The sequence below is a fragment of the Lampetra fluviatilis genome, chromosome 27 (assembly GCF_964198595.1).
Source record: "Lampetra fluviatilis chromosome 27, kcLamFluv1.1, whole genome shotgun sequence".
NCBI lineage: Eukaryota > Metazoa > Chordata > Hyperoartia > Petromyzontiformes > Petromyzontidae > Lampetra > Lampetra fluviatilis.
Window position 1 is genome coordinate 5,490,250 of NC_136301.1, and position 18,478 is coordinate 5,508,727.

Genomic DNA, 18,478 nt, shown 5'->3' on the forward strand with positions numbered 1-18,478 from the left:
CAATAATACAGATGATTAAGATGATTTATAAATACTGTTCATGGTACAAAACATTTAAATAAGATAGTGTACTCACAAGTGCATGGTGCGACGCTGATATGGTGAACTTTGCAGCGCCAGGAGACGAGATGGGAGTTCCAGCGTGTGCCTGTATATGTGTGTGTGGAACATCGGCCAGTCGACCCGTGGCACCTGGGTCTGCCCGTGACCTCGTGCCAGCGGGCGTTCGACACTTCACGTGGCCTCAATGTGCACATAGCCTGGCACAAGCGTCGTGGTGACGTCACCGGCACTTGGTGTCGAATGGTGGTTGTTGTGTGTATGTTGAATTTATTTTGCACCTTGCGTGGGCAACTGTTCTGGACAACAGATACTTTTCAGGGAAACTGGTTATTTAGCTTGCAAACAGGTTATTTTCTACGAATCGAATAATACAGCGGCACAACTGAGACTTTGCGAAGCATTTGCCACGGCGAATTCTCTGATGGTGTGAGGTTTCGGGATGTGACTTTGAGTTCCTCTATGGATTTGCATGGATGTGCCAGTGAGTTTTAAGCTGTGATAGTGTTAGAGATAGTGTGTAACAAGTCATCACACCGCCACCACTGTTGATTCAAATATCACAATTCCAGGCCACGAGTCGATTCACTGACGTGGAATCGTGCTGCTGAAATTATGCACACCTAGAAAGAAAAAAAAACTAATTACGCGGAGAGGCGGATATATGAAGGAGAAATAAAGTACACGATGCCGATTGATATTTCAATTCTTGGAAGACTAATTTGCATAAGTCCAAAATTATGCTCGCATGCAGAATTCAATATACCGTAGAGTACACGTGTATTGTAAGCTGAAGAGGTTGCGTCTTCCGATATGGAACGTGCGTGAGACGACATTTGTTTTAACTTTACTCACACTGGGCACAACTTGGGGGTGTGCCTAACCGGAAAGTCTTAATAATCCAGAGAATACAGCAACAGTTGAATGCCCGAGCGTATTCGGGGTTTGGGGGTCAACGGGTCAGGTGGAGCAAATAACACGTGCGATGTTGGAGGTAGGGATGGAGGGAAGTGATGAACTTGAAAGTTGTGGAATTTGAACAGCAAATTTCTAGCTTTAGTGGGTTCACGTTACTAAATGGGCTCGTAATGACTTAAACTCATCCCAGTGGGACCAGTTGCATAACACCGCTTAAGTGACCCACTGGGATATTGTTATGGAAAGCGGTTATGGTTTTTTTTTACGTGTAACATGAATTTCACGGTGAAATTGGTACTGACGTTTTGTGGACAGCTGCTCCATTTTAGGAGAATGTACGATTTTTGGTTTCACATGGGCCTCCTCTGTGCCTTACGTAATTACTATTCTAATTAATGCACTGTACTCTCATTTTTGTTTACACAATGGAATAGTTTCACCACTCATGAGAGATGGCTGCGGATAGTGGAGGCCCTTCATCCGGCAGTGGATTGACCTTGGCCGATGTCGAGACTGTAAAATGTACTCCTTATGTCACGTAATTTTAATTAACTGACCTTTGACAATCCATTGTTGGATCATGGTCGCGTGCTCATTTGGGTTGTTTTGAAACCAATATAAAATCATTGGGCCTCACCTACTCGAAGAATTAGCTACAGTAGATAATGGCCCTGTGGTTGGATGCTTTCTCAGCACACTGCCTAATTTAACTGTCGCCTCTTGGTCATAGTTTCGTGTTGTTTAATAATTACGGTGTACATGAGTGTACTTTGATAAATTTTCTCATTGCAGTATGGTACAATTTACCCTCTAGAGCATGTGGTTTTTAACCTGGGGTGCACATAACCTCCTGGGGGTGCGAGACTTGGGCCAGATTTATTTGGAAGGTAAATCATCAAAAACACAAATTAAGCATGGGCACGTAAGTGCAACTACTTTGTTTCATTAAACCCCTATGTATTTCTTAACATACTTTTTTTTACAAATGAGAACCAAAGGGGTACAAGGCTGCAGTAAAGGTTAAGCACCACTGATCTAGAGAGTAAATTGCTTATTTATGCCACTGTTGGGGGAAGGGCTTCCACGAGTATTTGGCCTACCTACTCTTTTGCTTCTTTGTCATTATTTACCCGCATGAAATGCCTAGATCGAGTGCGTGGTTGGGCAAGTGTCGTGTTTTCATTGTAAAAGTATGATAACAAATATTTCTGGCCAGCTAGGAAGAGTAGGCCAAATTCCCTCCAGAGTGCCTCTGAAAAGTGAAAAAAAACGTTCCTACCTGGTGGACGGACGCCTTAATGCAAAGCAGTAGCATAAGCATAAAAGTTGCATTACATTTCGGAATGTAAAATTATCGATTTCAAATTTGCTGGAATGTGTCCGTTTGGCCTGTGGTGTGGGTGGTTAACGCTGCGATTGTTAACGTGTATATAGGTACACTTAAGACCACATCAAATCAAGATAAATTTCTGCCTACTCTCGCACGCTACCGGTGCCATCTGGTATTCGAGCTTGACCTAGGACACTTCAACCTAACATGAGCAGTGTTTGTTATGGTGCTGGTGTCGTTGTGAAGGTTAGCACTGGAGAGACAAAGGTAGCCAAATGTAAAATATTATTGACACCACCACCACCAACCCTTGATAGAATTCAACGTAAAGCAGTCGGTTGATGATTGTGCACTCGCCAATTGACTCCAGTCACTCGCTCACCGGTGGTCAGTCGCCTCCTCATCACTCTTCTTATCACTACGACCACGATTATCGTTCCCATGAACGTCAGTCATTGATTCCTCCACCAATGTTGAGGGCTTGGTCTACCAGACTGACTCTTTCAACTCCTCCACGCCGTGTTCAACCGCCACCAAGCAGGTCCCAGCGATACACTTACTCGTTCACCCATTCTCACCTGCCCACTCATCCCCAAGCTCTTTTAATAACCTTGTTCAATTCAAGAAATGTGCTGACTACCATACTATCGTTTCTAACTTTGACAGTGCTGTTTGTTGCGGGGCGTATGGAGTTTTGGGCCTTTTGGGACTGAGCTCAGAAATTGTATTTAAGAGAAAAAGAAATATGCTGCAGCTTAATGGGATCTCACAAGTAATATGTACAAACGAATCTCTTCATGCTAAAGAGGGTCCTTTTTGTTTGTTAGTTTTGTATGCTAGCTTTGCACTGTTGTACAATATCGCTTGGTGGTTAACCTGTCAAGGTTTCAAGGCGGAAGAGTACAGCGAGGGGTGCTTGACAGCGTATGAATGAGAATGTGTTTGTGATGCACGTGTGATAGGAGCCTGGTTAGGTACTGCGAAGTGGGTGCACTCATTTGATGTATATTGTGTGGCATGCGGGTTTGAATTATGTTGTACGGAGTTGGCTAGAATGTGGTCTTGGGCTGTGCTATCTTGAGAGTGTGTTGTGGGTCATGTGTGGTATAGGGTCTCTGTTATATCTGATAAACAAAAATAAATGTGTGTGGTGGTGAACTTGTCATGTATGCGAAGCGGTCGTGTAGCAGTTTGCACAATGTACTACAACCCAGCCACCTATTCCTTCTCGCGGCCAACAGTGACAAATGTCTGAAGCAGTCCTGAGCCACCGCTAGATTGACTCAGCCTAAATTATAGATGAGGGTGACAAAGGCGACCGGCGTGGTGCTGGCCACCCACCCGTTCATGTGCTGAGCTGGCTGTCATAGGTGCTTGCTCATCGCTTTTAGGGGCTCTGTTATATCTGATAAACAAAAATAAATGTGTGTGGTGGTGAACTTGTCGTCTATGGGAAGCGGTCGTGTAGCAGTTTGCACGATGTACTACAAACCCAGCGTCCCAAGTTTTATTCCTTCTCGCGGCCAACAGTGACGAATGTCTGAAGCAGTCCTGAGCCACCGCTAGATTGACTCAGCCTAAATTATAGATTAGCGTGGTGCTGGCCACCCACCCGTTCATGTGCTGAGCTGGCTGTCATAGTCGCTTGCTCATCGCACTTTCCCCACCAGGCTGTAAGTCTTTGGCTTTTTGGGTGGACTTTTTGGGCAGGTGTCTGGCATAGGTGAACTTAGGATTGTGTGTCTGGTTATGGTGTGGGTGGGTGTACGTGTAATATATGTGGGCAGTCTTTTTTAGTTGCTGTCGATTGGTTTGCTGTGGATGGACTGAGTGATGTGGTAAATTCTATATCCCCTTACCCTTTGACACAGATACCAGACACCTGATCCTACTCGAAGCTGAGTGGGACACCACGTGACCCTTTAGCGTGGTTTAGTCTCGGCCATAATAATAATTAGCACACGTGACCTTCAGAAAGAATCCTTGCAATCACATCCTATATCTTAAAACGTACAAGCTAAAATAGGCATACAATGTAACTGGTATTAACCAAACAACCCGATGCTGTACCTGCAAATCAGTCAATTGGGATTACACGTGGCAACAACGATTCCTTCTGGGAACCTTTGGTTTAGGACCCTCCTTAAAAGAGTGTTAAGACCAAGGTGATTTGCTGTTCCTGCGTGAACGATCCTTATGAAAAAATATTTGTTTAATCGTTACTTGTGTGTCTCTCGACGTGGTGTGATAGAGTGTTTGACTCGCAGTCTGCAGGTTGTAATTTTACACCACATTCCAGGGCATGACTGCTAATAATTTAGCCAGGTTCACTAAAATAAGTACCACCTTGTGAAAAGGCATAAGTGGTTGTCCTGTTCAGAATTGAACCCACGTTGTGCGCAATTATACGAGTAGCATGCTTGACTTGTTTAGGTTTAGGGTGTTTCAAATCGCAACAGAGCCTCACCTTGTCACATCTAGAAATAGACTTGGAAATGGTGCCCAAGATGAACTTCGATAAGAGATATTTTCAATTTTCTGCTCTGAAAGTAACACTCGAGGCTGCTTTGTTTACCCTCTGTAAAGAATGGCTGATTATCATGCATCCTAGAAGTAAAATGTAGTTGCATGGTATGCACTGATACGAAGAACACTGAATTAATTCTTAACACCCAGAACATATTTCTTTGCAAAGCTACTGGTTTTTAATTCGGTGCAACTGCGTTGGAATGGGCTTTGGAGCTAAAACGTTTGTGAAAATTCCACATTACTACGATGACATGAGCCAGCCTTTTTTTATAGGACAACCACTGGTAATGACTATGCACTCAAAAAAGATGATAAATGGAATCAATCATTGACTTGGTTTTGAAAGCTTCATTGTGAGTAAAAGCAATATGGCTTCTGTAGATGTACATGCCACTTGTTCTTGGTGTTCTGCAGATATAGATGCCACCACCGGCATCTATTGCACGGCGGTTGAACTTACGACTTTCGGTCCGAACACACAATTGGATATGAGGGCAGGTTTGTTCGTACCTCTGAAAATTCGTAAGTTGAATGTTCATAGGTGTAGAGGTTTGCCTGGATTGATGTCCGTTGACTCTGCCTTGTTGCTGTGTTCTCGCACCACGGATTTCCCGTGTAAAATGCTGGCTAAATGGGATCATCCGTGTCACAAATAAAACACATTCCTGCGGAGGGAGCTGGTAGGAACGTTGGGTTGCTCGGTCAATGGCCAGGGTCAACGGCGGCGTGGTGTATTTCGCAAATATGCCCGACTGTGAGGGCGGGCACAAGCCGGCGTGAGTAGGTTAAACGTTGAGTTTTATAAGGGCACCACGGGGTGACCAGCCCCTCCCCACCCAGCCCCACCCCTCCCACCCTCCCCACCCAGGCCCTCCCCACCCTCCCCACCCAGCCCCCCCTCCCCACCCTCTCCTCCCGACCTAGCCCCTCTCCACCCTCCCCTCTCCACCCAGCCCCACCCCTCCCATTTTTGGATGCACGACGGACGGACGGACACAATAATCCCCTGTGGGCTGGTGTAACCAGGAGGTTCCTACCAGTAAAAAACTAAAACTATACCTCCGACACGAAGGGGTGGGGGGGGGAGAAGGAGGCGGGAGCTGCTTCTGCTGCCCAGAGCAGTGACCCCTCACCCAGTTTGAGTGAACACATGAAGTTGCCAAACCCTGCGGGGCTTGAGTAACGGTGATCAAGGATGGCCGTTGTGCCATTGGGCTCGAGCTGCCAGTGTGCTTATTGTCAAACGAGATGGGGTGTTGCATACCGCAAAGGTGGATATTGTGTCTGTTAAGAGTTGTGATGAATTTCAATATTGATTGTTTTTTTTACTCTTAGCCTATTTTCTCTAATCATTCTTATTTTGCAGTACGATTAAATATAAACACCCCTTTAATTACTGCCTTTCAAACAATGGTCAATGTTTTTTTATTCTTCTCCTTCTCGATTGTCTCCATGCTCGCGTCAAGTGTGGGCAGCAGTTGCGTTCGTTGAGCTCATGGAGGAAATCCCCGCGTTGCTACAGGAGGGATGTTGGGCTGAGATTACTCCCACCCAGGATTTGAATAAGCATTGTAACACTGGCATCGGTGTTTATTCTACTTGTCATTGTCTGCTGATGTAAGCGCCCATTACTTGGCCGGTAACATCTTAATACAGAGGATGGCAGAGCTTGGATGTAATTGTTGGCACCAGGGCCCTACCTGCTAGTCTGTGGTTCCTCGTGCCTCTTCGTTTCCTCCTATTATAGAGTGAATCCTGTGTGCGTTACAAGTTGAAATTATTATCATAATGTACCGAATGTTAATTTGCCGTTTCGGACTAATCTTCTGCAGGACTATACATTAAAAAAACATCTTATGACAAATTGGAGTGTGGGTCGTCCCTGCTTAATGGAAACGTTCCTCATAACGTCCGCAAGTAAATAAATAAAACTTCCAGGACACGGGAATCTTTTAGGATTGTTTTAACCAATCAGATAAATCATTCACAGACAAGGCCGTGGGTTTGGTGTTTCGCCGCACCTGGCTTGCGGATGAATTCTAGTGTGCAATATTGTCAATCATTTACATTCACACACACAGATCCGTGGCAAGTTGAACACTGTGATTACCGCATGGGGTGATCCATTGGTTTTGCCACAAAGCGTCACCAGGAAAGTGCTTTTAATAATTTAAAAGCAAATGACACGTGGTCCACCTACGTGCAGCTCGAGTGATTGGCCCTTGGGGTAGGTTTGGTCACCTACAGAGGAGGGCCCCGATTGGTTGAGAATAAGTTAAGTAGCCTCTCCTGATCCCTCGGGTGGATTGTACTCTGACCCAGCTGCCCCAATCCCACTCAACGGTAGCGTAAAATATTAACCTCTCATGGATAGTGAAGCAGCTGCTGGCAGGTATTTACAATTGGTGACGCAATTCCACAAACCCATCAATTTACGATGCCCGAACTCTCTATGAAACATGAATTACAGCGATGAAAGTGGTGATGACCATCATTGTCATCCATCCATGACTCGGTGTTATTGTGATTGTCATCATCATCGTTTGTCATCTCCATCGTCTGCTTCACTTATAAAACATGTTTGGCAGAACAGAACATATGGCTGTGCCAAAATGTTCCGTTAAGAATCGTAATGTTCTGCTCTGTGGTCATGCACTTAACTACTTGATAATTTCAGATTATACAATTGGTTGTTACTGCAGGTGCGATTGGAGGACAAAAGAGGCGGTTTAATTCTAGATTTGAAGCTTTCGTGACTGCAAGGATTCATACTCTTAGGTTTTTTCGGTAAAGTCACGTAGGTAAAAAAATTCAATTAAAATTAATAAAAGTAATAATAGAAATAAAATAATAAAGCAAATAAAAAAAAGTACTTTATTTCTATTATTACTTTTATTAATTGTATTTTTTTACCTACGTGACTTTACCGAAACAACCTAAGAGTAAGAACCTGTTTGGTAGTTAATGAAGAGTTTATCGTGCAACAAGTATCACTTTGTTGTGGAAGCTGCACGTTGGCGACTCATCCCTGCGATGAGAATGTGGAATTGTCACCACTGGCTCAGGGCTGTTGTAAACTGGACATGAGCAGGAAAGCGATTTGACTCTCTTGTTTACTTCACCATTCAAACCCCCCTTGACAAGTTGAAATTTAAATGTCACTTAATTGATTTGAAAACAGCAATTTCAGTTTGTGATTGGTCACGCAACAATTTTTTGAGCATCCACTATTGCATATTAATAGCTGTCCACCACGCTGTCTTGGGTATCTTGTGTAACCTGCAACATTGGTTGTGGAGTGCTGATGGTGGCTAAAAGATTGTGTAGCATTCTGTTAAGTTGTGAGATATAAATACAATTCCAGCGAGCATTTGAACCCTGTAACCTTTTGCGAGCGGCTCACTCGACAGCTGAGCCACCCGGCCAGTGATATCGAATGAAAATCTTTTACTTGGTGGTTTGGCATTGCATTGGCTGCAGCTTAGAAGTTTTAAGTGGAAACTATTTAAGTTAAAAAGCACTCGTTTGGGAATTTAACACGGAGGCTTAACACTCCATTTGTGGTTACAACTGGTATTATTATAGAATTGGCTTTGCAGCCATTTGTTTCACCACAACACAGCCCAGCCCTGTCTCCCTCCAGGCTCTGTGTGTTTGATGGCTCGTGGAAGGATCTTATCTATTTGCGTTGAACATAAGTGTTGTCATCATGGGCACGGAGCCAGTTTGCTTGAACTCGAGCATGCATTTGCTCTCGAGCTCCCAATACATTTCTTGTAAATATAATCATTAAAAAAAGTTGACATTTTCTGTTAAACTTTATGTTAAAAATCACATTGTCCGAATCGCAACGGTGTGGCCCAATGTGCTGATGTCATGTAACTATGGACTTTATAGTAAACCACTTTTGTCTGCACTTATTTAAGCGAGCATGAGAAAAACGACATGGGCTCTATCCTGAAGCCCCATGATGGCTAGCAGACCTCAACATTGGTGGGCTCCTGAACCGATTGCCATTCACAAGAATAGAGTGGAAGACTATATAGCCTGCTGGCATTATGGCAGAGTGCCACATTTGCAATCGGGAGGTAAGCGAATTTAAATCCATTCGTGGTCAACTCAACCAATTGATACTTTGGTGGTCGATGCAATAAGTGCCCCTGTAGAAAGTCCTGCAATGGTTGTGCTGTTAGAGAATAGTCTCCTTTGGAAAGGTTGATTTTTAATCGGAGAGTACGTCCATCAAGGATACGAAGCGATGAATTCACCGCTTGTGCTGGGTGAGATTATGCATCACAGGATCATAGGATATGATGGTGGCTTGGAGAGGCCTTCATCCAGCAGTGGATTGACCATGCCTTGTGATGATGACTGTGGACACCCATGTCTGCCCCATGCCCTACATCGCCTGTGTTATTGAATCCGGTCGTATCATATCTACGCACCACTGAATGACGCTCGTTTCTGGCTTGTGTTTCATTTGCCTTTTTTCACTTGAAAAAGTAAACCAATTAGGGCAACCGTTTTGACAAAACAGTCCATGTGCAAAATATTAAAATGATTTATTTCTCAACGCATGACAAAAATGATAACCCACTTCGAATGAAATCAATGTGTTTTCTTCGAATGGCTCTTGTTATGAAAACAATTGTGAACAAAATATTTAATTTAACAATGGCTGGTGGCTTGGGCTTAAAATGTCTTGTCATTGAAGTCGGTGCGATTTGAGTTGGCGAAGGTGCTGTGTGATGATCAGTGCTGTGATGGGTGTGTGTGTGCTCGTGTGGGTGATGTCTATTTCAAGATACGAGGGTGTGTGGTGTATGTGTGACGTTGGCAACTGTCTTGGGCAGTATTTGAAGGATGACATTTTTGAAGTCTGAAGTTGTGTTGTGCATGTAGGTAGGTTTGTGTGTGTGGTTGGGGATGGTAGTTTAGTGGTCAGCGCACTGCACTATAAACCCAGCGACCCGAGTTCAATTCCCACCCACAGCCAACATCGGTCACTATAATCTGAAGCGGTTCTGGGCCACCCCCAGGTCAACTTAGCCTTATAGGAGTACTCAGCTGATTGTGTAACCATCAGCACTGGGGAGACATGGCAGCCGGACTTGGTGCTGGTCACACTGCCCTGGCGGCCACGGTGGCAGCCTTAATAGAGGGCAGGGGTGGGAGGGGATTTGCCTTTCTCTACATGAATGTTGAACTTCTTTTCCACCGTACATAGCCAACCGTGCTAATCGGAGGTGCGGGGGAAGGACGACAAATTAATCGCACAAAGCAGTTTCTAAAGAAATTAATTTTCAACCTAGGTTCAAAAGTGCATCACTCCCAGTGGCTTCTTAATATTGGAAGGGAGGGCATTCCAGACGGCCGCAGAAACGCATCTGAATTTGCCACGATGCGGTGATCATGTGTTAGTAGCCATGGAGGTGTGCCGAGTACAGCTGTAGTTGACGGTAGATGAATGGTTATTTTGTGAGCCAGACTGGTTTGCAGTTAGTAGGTGAATGGTTATTTATGTGACCCAGACTTACGTGAGCAGTCGAGTGCAAGCAAGCGAGCGAGCTGCGAGCATGTGCTTGTTTGGAGAGAGGCCAGCACTATGGTGACGTGGATAACTGGGTGAGGGGTCAATGCTGCAGTGGGAGGGGGGGAACGCGCCGTGTCATGTGTTTCCACAGAGGAAACATTCTCTTCTGTGTGTGTGTGGCCACGTGCTCGTTCAACGTTTGTCCACGTGCATCCCTGCAAGTCTTTGTATCCGAAATGTGTGTATTGTGTTTGCGTGTACGCAAGCGGGTCATCATGTGCTTGCCTGCCTGCCCACGCGCGTGCGTGTCGCACAGTGTACTTGTGAAAGTCTTCTTGGTTCTTTCGGTAAAGTCACGTAGAAGGGAAATAATAAAATAAAAAGAAACATAATAAAATACAATTCTCACGACTTTGTGGCCGAAACGTCGTGAGAATTGTATTTTATTATGTTTATATTTTTTATTATTTTATTATTTCCCTTCTACGTGACTTTACCGAAAGAACCAAGAAGATGAATCCCTGCAGTCACGAAAGCTTTAAATCGAAATTTATTCGTGAAAGCTTTTGGTCTGTGTGTCATATAATACGGGCGCTCGTCTGTTTACAACCCTCGGCAAGTGGTGGAAATTCCACATTGCTGCCGTGGGGGCGAAGAAAATATCCATAGAACAATCACTATCCTCTTAGTTCTTTCGGTAAAGTCACGTAGGTAAAAAATGAAATCTAAATTAATAAAAATAAAACAATGAAAATCACGACGTTTCGGAGGCAACACAAGTCTCCGTCATCCTTGCAGTCACGAAAGCTTCAAATCTAGAAAGAACAATCACTCTTGAACTTCACCAGAAGATATGGTACTCGTTGTATTAACCCAGAAGGGATGAGCCGAGTCAAACCACCGACCAGCATTTGAACTTTGCAACCTTACCATTGCGAGCCGCTTGCTCCACCTCCGAGTCACCTGGCAGGTGGGCAGAGGTGATGCATTCGGTGCCGGATTATCCAAGTAGCAAAAGTAGCAAATGCCACCGGTCCCGCACTTTCAAGGGCCCCGCGCTAAATGCTCTCAAGCTATCAATTCCGGTTCAGTGATTATGCACTTGCTCTATTACTATAGTACTATACCGCCTTCAACTTTTATGAACGACTAGGTGTTTAAGGTTAGCGATTTGTCGTATTATCTGGTTGTATAGCAAATAAAAAAATACAATTACTTTACTATGCAAGTACAAAATGTGTGTGTTTGAATATTTGCGTGTTTTTTTATTTATTCATGGCCCCTTTATAACATATGCTACATGCCCTGCACTAGCTTAATCCGGCACTGGGTACAGTATGCGAGTTGGTTTAGTGGATTAAGATGCCTGTGTGTGTGTGGTATTTGGGGGGCTGTAGTGCAGTGGTTAGCGCACTGCAGTACGAACCCAGCCACCCGAGTTAAATTCCTGCTCAACATCATTCACGAATACATGTCAGTGCGCTGGTCCTTGTGACCTGCGTTTTAATTTCTGGTCATGCACATCATTCAAAGTTGTATCCGGACCTGTGCTTGGCTCTCCAGTGGATTCAATCGGTCTTAATGAACACTAGGCCATTTATAAATAACTGCTGTGGTGCAGCACATAGCGCACTCGGATACGATTCCTTCAAACAGGGGTTGGAGTTTATGGTGCTGTTGGAGTCGACAGAGCTGGCAAGTGGCATCTGAACCCAGGGCAGTAACCACGTTGGTGCCCTGGGGTAATAGGGGGGGCCCCCTGTTAGAAATCAAACGTCCCCTGCTGAAATCTTGCCATGCCAACTCTATACAGTGTTTGTTTCGGAAGGCATCAAATGTGCACGTGTAAAATAGAATTGGCGCGTTTCTGCACGTCTGGTGTTCAGCGTTGCGGGTTTGTGTGCGTGTTCTGGGGTTTTTGCGCGTGCCCCCCCCCACACCCTGCTTTGGTCATGCTTGTGTGCCCGACCCACTTGGTTTTCTGTGGTTGTTTGTTGCCTGTTTTCACGAAGTATTTTGATCCTCGGGGGTTTTTTTTTTTGGAAATGTTCTCTACGTAATTGCGTGTTTTGTGGCAACCGGACACCATGAATGGTTTGCATGCCCATGCGTCACACACGGGCCTGACGTGAGTGACGCATGGCGTCCTACAAATGTCCTTGGCCCTCTTCAGCCCAATAAATGTGCTTGGCCTGTCCAGCACAGCAGGCTTATGCCACCATGACCTTTGTAATCTCGTGTGTGCTTAGATGTGTTCAATTTCAGCAAAGGCGCTGCTGCAGCCGCATGCGTCACAATTGTATCTAAAAAGTAAGACGTGTGGCAAATAAGTAATATTTAAAAAATACTTTTTAAAAAACACGCTTTAATGAAATGTACCGTACTAGTAATGGCAGAACTCCACGATTCCAGGAAGTGGCCCCGAAGCTTGCCATAACGTAAGGGACCGTGGCCAATTACAGCCAACGTCAGTTGAGCGTGGACAATTAGACCCAAGCCGAAACATGACGTATAAAAAATAATGTTAAAAAATATATATCTATTTTTCATGATAGAATATAGTATTGTCATCAGTATGACATAAGTATGCCAAGTTTGCAGTCGATACCACATTGTGAAGTGGGTAAAAATTGAGTTTCAAGATTTGAGGATACAACAACGACAACAGACCGAGTGAGTTAAATGAAAGCGTGTAAAATCACACGGCCGCTGTTGTGTACCGAGTTGCTGGATCATTCATCGGCGCTAGGGTCATAGGTGGAGTTTGACTTCTTTATTTGGGGAGGGGGTGGGGGATGCTTTGTCCCTTACAGTAGGAATCGCATATAATTCATTAATTCATATTTCATCTTTATTGTAAACTACTGAAAATAAGGTGTCCAGTTTGGTAGGGGCGTTGCCCCCCCCCCCCGCAAACTTCGTCCATGGCTCAGGTGATGTTTGATATGTGACGGTTTAGATCCATAAAAGTTTTTTTTGGGTTAGATCTATTATTGAAAATATTGGTCACGAAAGCTTACGCGTTAAACTGGTCCACTTCACTTAAAATTTAATTTAAACAAAAATCTTGATTCGCTTCTCTTAACCTGGCTGCTGACTGCAGGGCAAGGTGCTACAAAGCATGACGTGTTGTAAATTCCACGGCATGCACCGAACCCCACGTGTTTGAACACTACCACCGCCCCCCCTGCTCCCACAGTGCACCGCAGCTTTGTGACATTGCTGAGAGGGGGTTACGAGGCGGTGGTTGACCTTGTTGGTGGAGGTGCACGGACTCCAGATGCGGAAGGAGATAACCACAGGCTCTTAATCACTTTTGCCATGGATGTGCACGGATGTCTCGACTGTGCAAGCAACGTTGGTGCAATAATAGCCAACGACAATTGCTCTTATCAGCCCCCCCACCCTACCCCTTCTCCATTTATCAATAACAATGCGATATCGAATTCATCTTCACTTCCCGACGATGTCCCCGTGAAAATAAGAATCATTAGCATCGTCTTGGAGAACATAAGTAACAAAATATTTTAGCGGCCTATATGGTTTCTTTGATGTGTTTCTCCACGAATGAATATAAAAGTGTTTTAAAATATTAAATACCCAAGCGACTAGTATTCAGATTGAAGGGCGTGCATCATTACTTTATCATGTAACGACCTTGCTTATGCACTTCCCTATTGTGCGTTCTTTTGTTCAAATTTTCTCAACTTGCTCCTCTGCCCATCCTATTCACTGTGTGTAATGGATACATTTCAGAGGGCGCCCCGCACCTCAGGAGATGCTTGTACAAGGGCCAGCTCGGCCTCGTTTGTCGCAGCCCAAATGCATCCAAATGCATTTGTCTTGCTCGGTAAGGCATGCAGGCGCTGGAGGGCCACGTGCTTCTAAAAACAGAAGTAGGGGAGAGGGCATGGGGGAGTTTGAGGTCCCTCCTCCCTGCTTCCCTCACTCTCCTTCCGCCCTCCTCTCTCCCTCCTACAGCTCTCTCATTCACCCCTCCCATGTTGCAGTCTCGTCCTTGACCAATCAATCCCCTGGCATATAATTCTGCATGTTTCATTTTTTTTCTGGGGGTGGAATTAGAGCCCTCGCCATTCACGAAAACGTTCGTCTCCGGCACCATTTTTTTTGTATTACAATAAAAGCAATCTGCTTGAGTGTTTTACGTGACATTGAGACATTGCTTTTGGCCATTTGTTGTAATCCCGATATGGTAAACACGCCCGTCCTCTTTGATGTGATTGTGTCTGGATAAAATAGCAAATACCCTTTGCTAGCCTCCAATTCAAATTCTTATAGCTCACCGATAAGTCGAGGAGCAGTTCTCACAGTCAAATAAATGTAGAAAGTATTAATCCTGAATTTTTTTGTGAGAATTGTTCTTTACATCATGTTAATGTGTGCCACCTTTTGTCTATCTCTCTGGAAGGCGGGAATTGTAATTGCTGTTTACGTGTTTATTTCGTATCAACTTACCTCTGACTGTGACATACATGGGCAAGTCGATGATAATCGCATGGCAAGGTCTTTCGCATCGCTGAGATAGATTCTCGCCGACCACATCTCGACGTTCTCTTATCGAGCCTCTTCACCGCGTTCTTCGCCGCTTGTGTCAGCTCGATACGGGGTGCAGCCAATACCAACACCCGCCATTCGCCGCCAAGTGACGATGACTTCCCCACGGCGCCTGTGCCAGGCCACGTGCACTTCGAGGCTACGTGAAGTATCGAAGGCTCGCTGACATCAGGGGACCGACCCAGGTGCCATGGGTTGGCTGACTGAGATGACTGATAGATGCACCAGCTGTACCCCCCTACTGTGCCAGCTTGCTGCTTTTTAGACACCCGGCACTCCGCTCGATGTTTTGAATGTCGCTCCTCTGCCCTCCGTTGTTGCTGGAGGGCGACTGCCTCCAACCAGAGGTCGCAACCGGGTACCCGATACCCGTACCCTACCCGATACCCGGCTACCCGTACCTGGCCGGGTACGGGTACCCGTTTGCGACCCTGGTGCGGCCGGGTAGGGTACGGGTACGGCCGGGTACGGGTACCCGTTTGCGACCCTGGTGCGGCCGGGTACGGGTAAGGAATCAAAACCCGTTTGCGACTTCTGCCTCCAACTGCCCAGTAGCAGCGTCCTATGTAACTTTGGCGCCCCCTGTCGTGCCAAAGTTACATAGCCGTTAAATTATGTGGTCAAATAATGATTTGATGTTTTCGTGACTGCAGGAATCCATACTCTTTGGTTCTTTCGGTAAAGTCACGTGGGTATAAAATAAAATAAATCACGACGTTTCGATCGCAACACAAGCAGTCGTCCTCAGGCGGTAAACATATAATCCAGCAGTGGAACTGCTGACTTTACCGAAAGAACCAAATAGTATATTCTTGGTTCTTTCGGTAAAGTTACGTAGAAGGGAAATAATAAAATAAAAAATATAACAATAAAATTCTCACGACGTTTCGACTGCAAAACAAGCAATCATCATCTGGTGTGAAATCCACAGCAAGAATTAATTTTTTCAAATTTTCTTGCTGTGGATTTCACACCTGATGATGATTGCTTGTGTTGCAGTCGAAACGTCGTGATAATTTTTATTGTTTTATATTTTATTATTTCCCTTCTACGTGACTACCGAAAGAACCAAGAATATGAATCCCTGCAGTCACGAAAGCTTTAAATCAAAACCAAACAGTAGGTAAAATCATATTTACCTATGTTAGTAACGTAAGTTTCGCACAAATGCGCCTCATGATGATTAGTTTATAGACTATGATGTACAGGGCTGCTGAAATGGAGTTAATATTTGACTTAAAAACTAAAATTGTAAAAATATTTTACCCGGATAATCTATTGACATCAGATGGCTTATCTCCTTTGCAAGTAATCAATGTATTGCAAACCCGTAATTTTCGCTTATATTAACATTTTATAATCCACAACTTAATCTAGTATAAATTAATACAATCTACTGAGACAATCACGGGATTTAGAATGATCAGTATGCAAAAAACATTGCTGGCTGAAATTGTCGTGGGAAAGTCAAGATCAGATGGCTGTCTGAAGATATTTTGAAACGAATTTCTGTGAGAATCTCTGCCCAATGCTAATATTTACACACCACATTGCGTTCCTATTTAAGCAAATTATTTGGAAAATACGAAAAAGTGCTTTGCAAAAGAGCCCTTTCCCAGAACATAACCTCTTTTATATATATACTTTTCAGAGCAATGGGTTGCTGACGAACATCTTGTTGTTGAGCGTTTTGTTAATTATTTAAGGCCGAATTAACCTAGACGAGTTCTAGTACAGATTCAAGTGCCGCTTGCTGCTGATTTTACTGGTAGGAACCTCCTGGTTACACCAGCCCACAGGGGATTATTGTGTCCATATTCTTAGGTTTTTTCGGTAAAGTCACGTAGGTAAAACGTCAAAATTAATAAAAATAAAATAAAAATCACGACGTCGTGATTTTTATTTTATTTTATTTTTATTAATTTTGACGTTTTACCTACGTGACTTTACCGAAAAAACCTAAGAATATGAATCCTTGCAGTCACGAAAGCTTCAAATCTAGGATTATTGTGTCCGTCCGTCGTGCAGGGAGGGGCTGGGTGGGGAGGGGCTGGGTGGGGAGGGGCTGGGTGGGGTGGGGAGAGTGGGGAGGGGCTGGGTGGGAAGGGTGGGGAGGGGCTGGGTGGGGAGGGGCTGGGTGGGAGGGGTGGGCCTGGGTGGGGAGGGGCTGGGTGGGAGGGGTGGGGCTGGGCGGGGAGGGGCTGGTCACCCCGTGGTGCCCTTATACAACTCAACGTTTAACCTACTCACGCCGGCTTGTGCCCGCCCTCAGTCGGAATACACCACGCCTCCGTTAACCCTGGCCATTGACCGAGCAACTCAACGTTCCTACCAGCTCCCTCCGCAGGAATGTGTTAATTATGGAATGGAATCTGATTTGGGTCACTGGGTTCATAGTGCAGTGCACGAACCACTGCGCTACCGCACCCCAAAATGCACACGTGTGAGGTCAGTGTTATGACTTTCCTTTCTGAGGAGGCCGACTTGCGAATAAATGAAGCTGATAAAAATGTGCACTGTTTGAGCAAATATTTGCGCGAAAAAATACACAGTGCGGTACGTATGACATCTTAGTTGAAATAAGCTTTGGTGTTAACGGCGTTCATTGTTAGCAAGTTTTGGTTTTGTTTGTAATTTTGTGGTTTCAAACTGAATATGTAGAGTATGGAACTTGTCTGAAGATGTCTACCAAGGCGATGGAGCGATGAAATCTGTTCACGTGCTGGTGCTTGGTCGATTAATACAGTGCAAGATTTGTGAGAGGAGTTGGCAGCTTGGAGAGGCCTTTATCTAGCAGTCGGTTGACCATGGCTAATGGTGTAAAGCAGTGGTTCTTAACCTCGGGTGTACGCACCCCCTGGGGGTGAGAGATGCCCTTTCTGGGGGTGCGAGACGTGCCAGACTTTGTTTAGAAGGTAAATCATCGAATTAAGCACGGACACGTAAGTACGTAACTACTTTGTTTCATCAAACCTATGTATTTATTAATTAGCTGTACAATTTTAACGATTGTGTTTTTTATTCCACAGAAGGAAATTCAGCTGCCAACTCAGCCTGACCACATCTACATTTAAAGAGTCGCAATCAACAAACATAACAAAAAAATACAACTTTTATACCATCGAAGACCAATATCTAACAAAATATATAATATATCTCTAGGAAAACTCCTTTACGTACAACAGAAGCACAAACTTTACAAGTCAAAACAATAGTTCATTGTTTAGTTGCGTGGGGTGAGCCGCGGTCATGGCAGAAGCCCATCAGGCTGTGGCCTTCCAGTTCACGGTGACCCCGGATGGCATCGACTTGCGGCTTTGCCATGAGGCGCTCAAGCAGGTGTGGCTGTCGGGGGCTCGCAACTGGAGACGCCGCGTCACCTCCATCAAGGTACCTCCTCCATCCTCTGCCTTCCCTGTCTGCACCAGTAAACGTATGGCAGCTCCTGCGTTTGCTGTGCCCTAGACCTGCCTTTGCTTCACATTGTCATCGTAATCATTCCAATGCCCAGCTGCACTTTTTTTTTAGCCTAG

The 18,478-nt window shown here is 44.8% G+C and overlaps 1 protein-coding gene across 1 annotated transcript in view; it reads left to right on the forward strand.

Annotated features, from left to right (window-relative positions):
- LOC144942333 (carnitine O-palmitoyltransferase 1, liver isoform-like) overlaps window positions 1-18,478 on the forward strand; it is a 45,669-nt gene that overhangs the window by 1,683 nt on the left and 25,508 nt on the right. Inside the window, exon 2 of the mRNA XM_078869139.1 lies at window positions 17,975-18,335. Within this exon, the coding sequence (XP_078725265.1) occupies window positions 18,195-18,335 (141 nt within the window). The 5' untranslated portion in view covers window positions 17,975-18,194. The remainder of the gene's footprint in view (window positions 1-17,974; window positions 18,336-18,478) is intronic.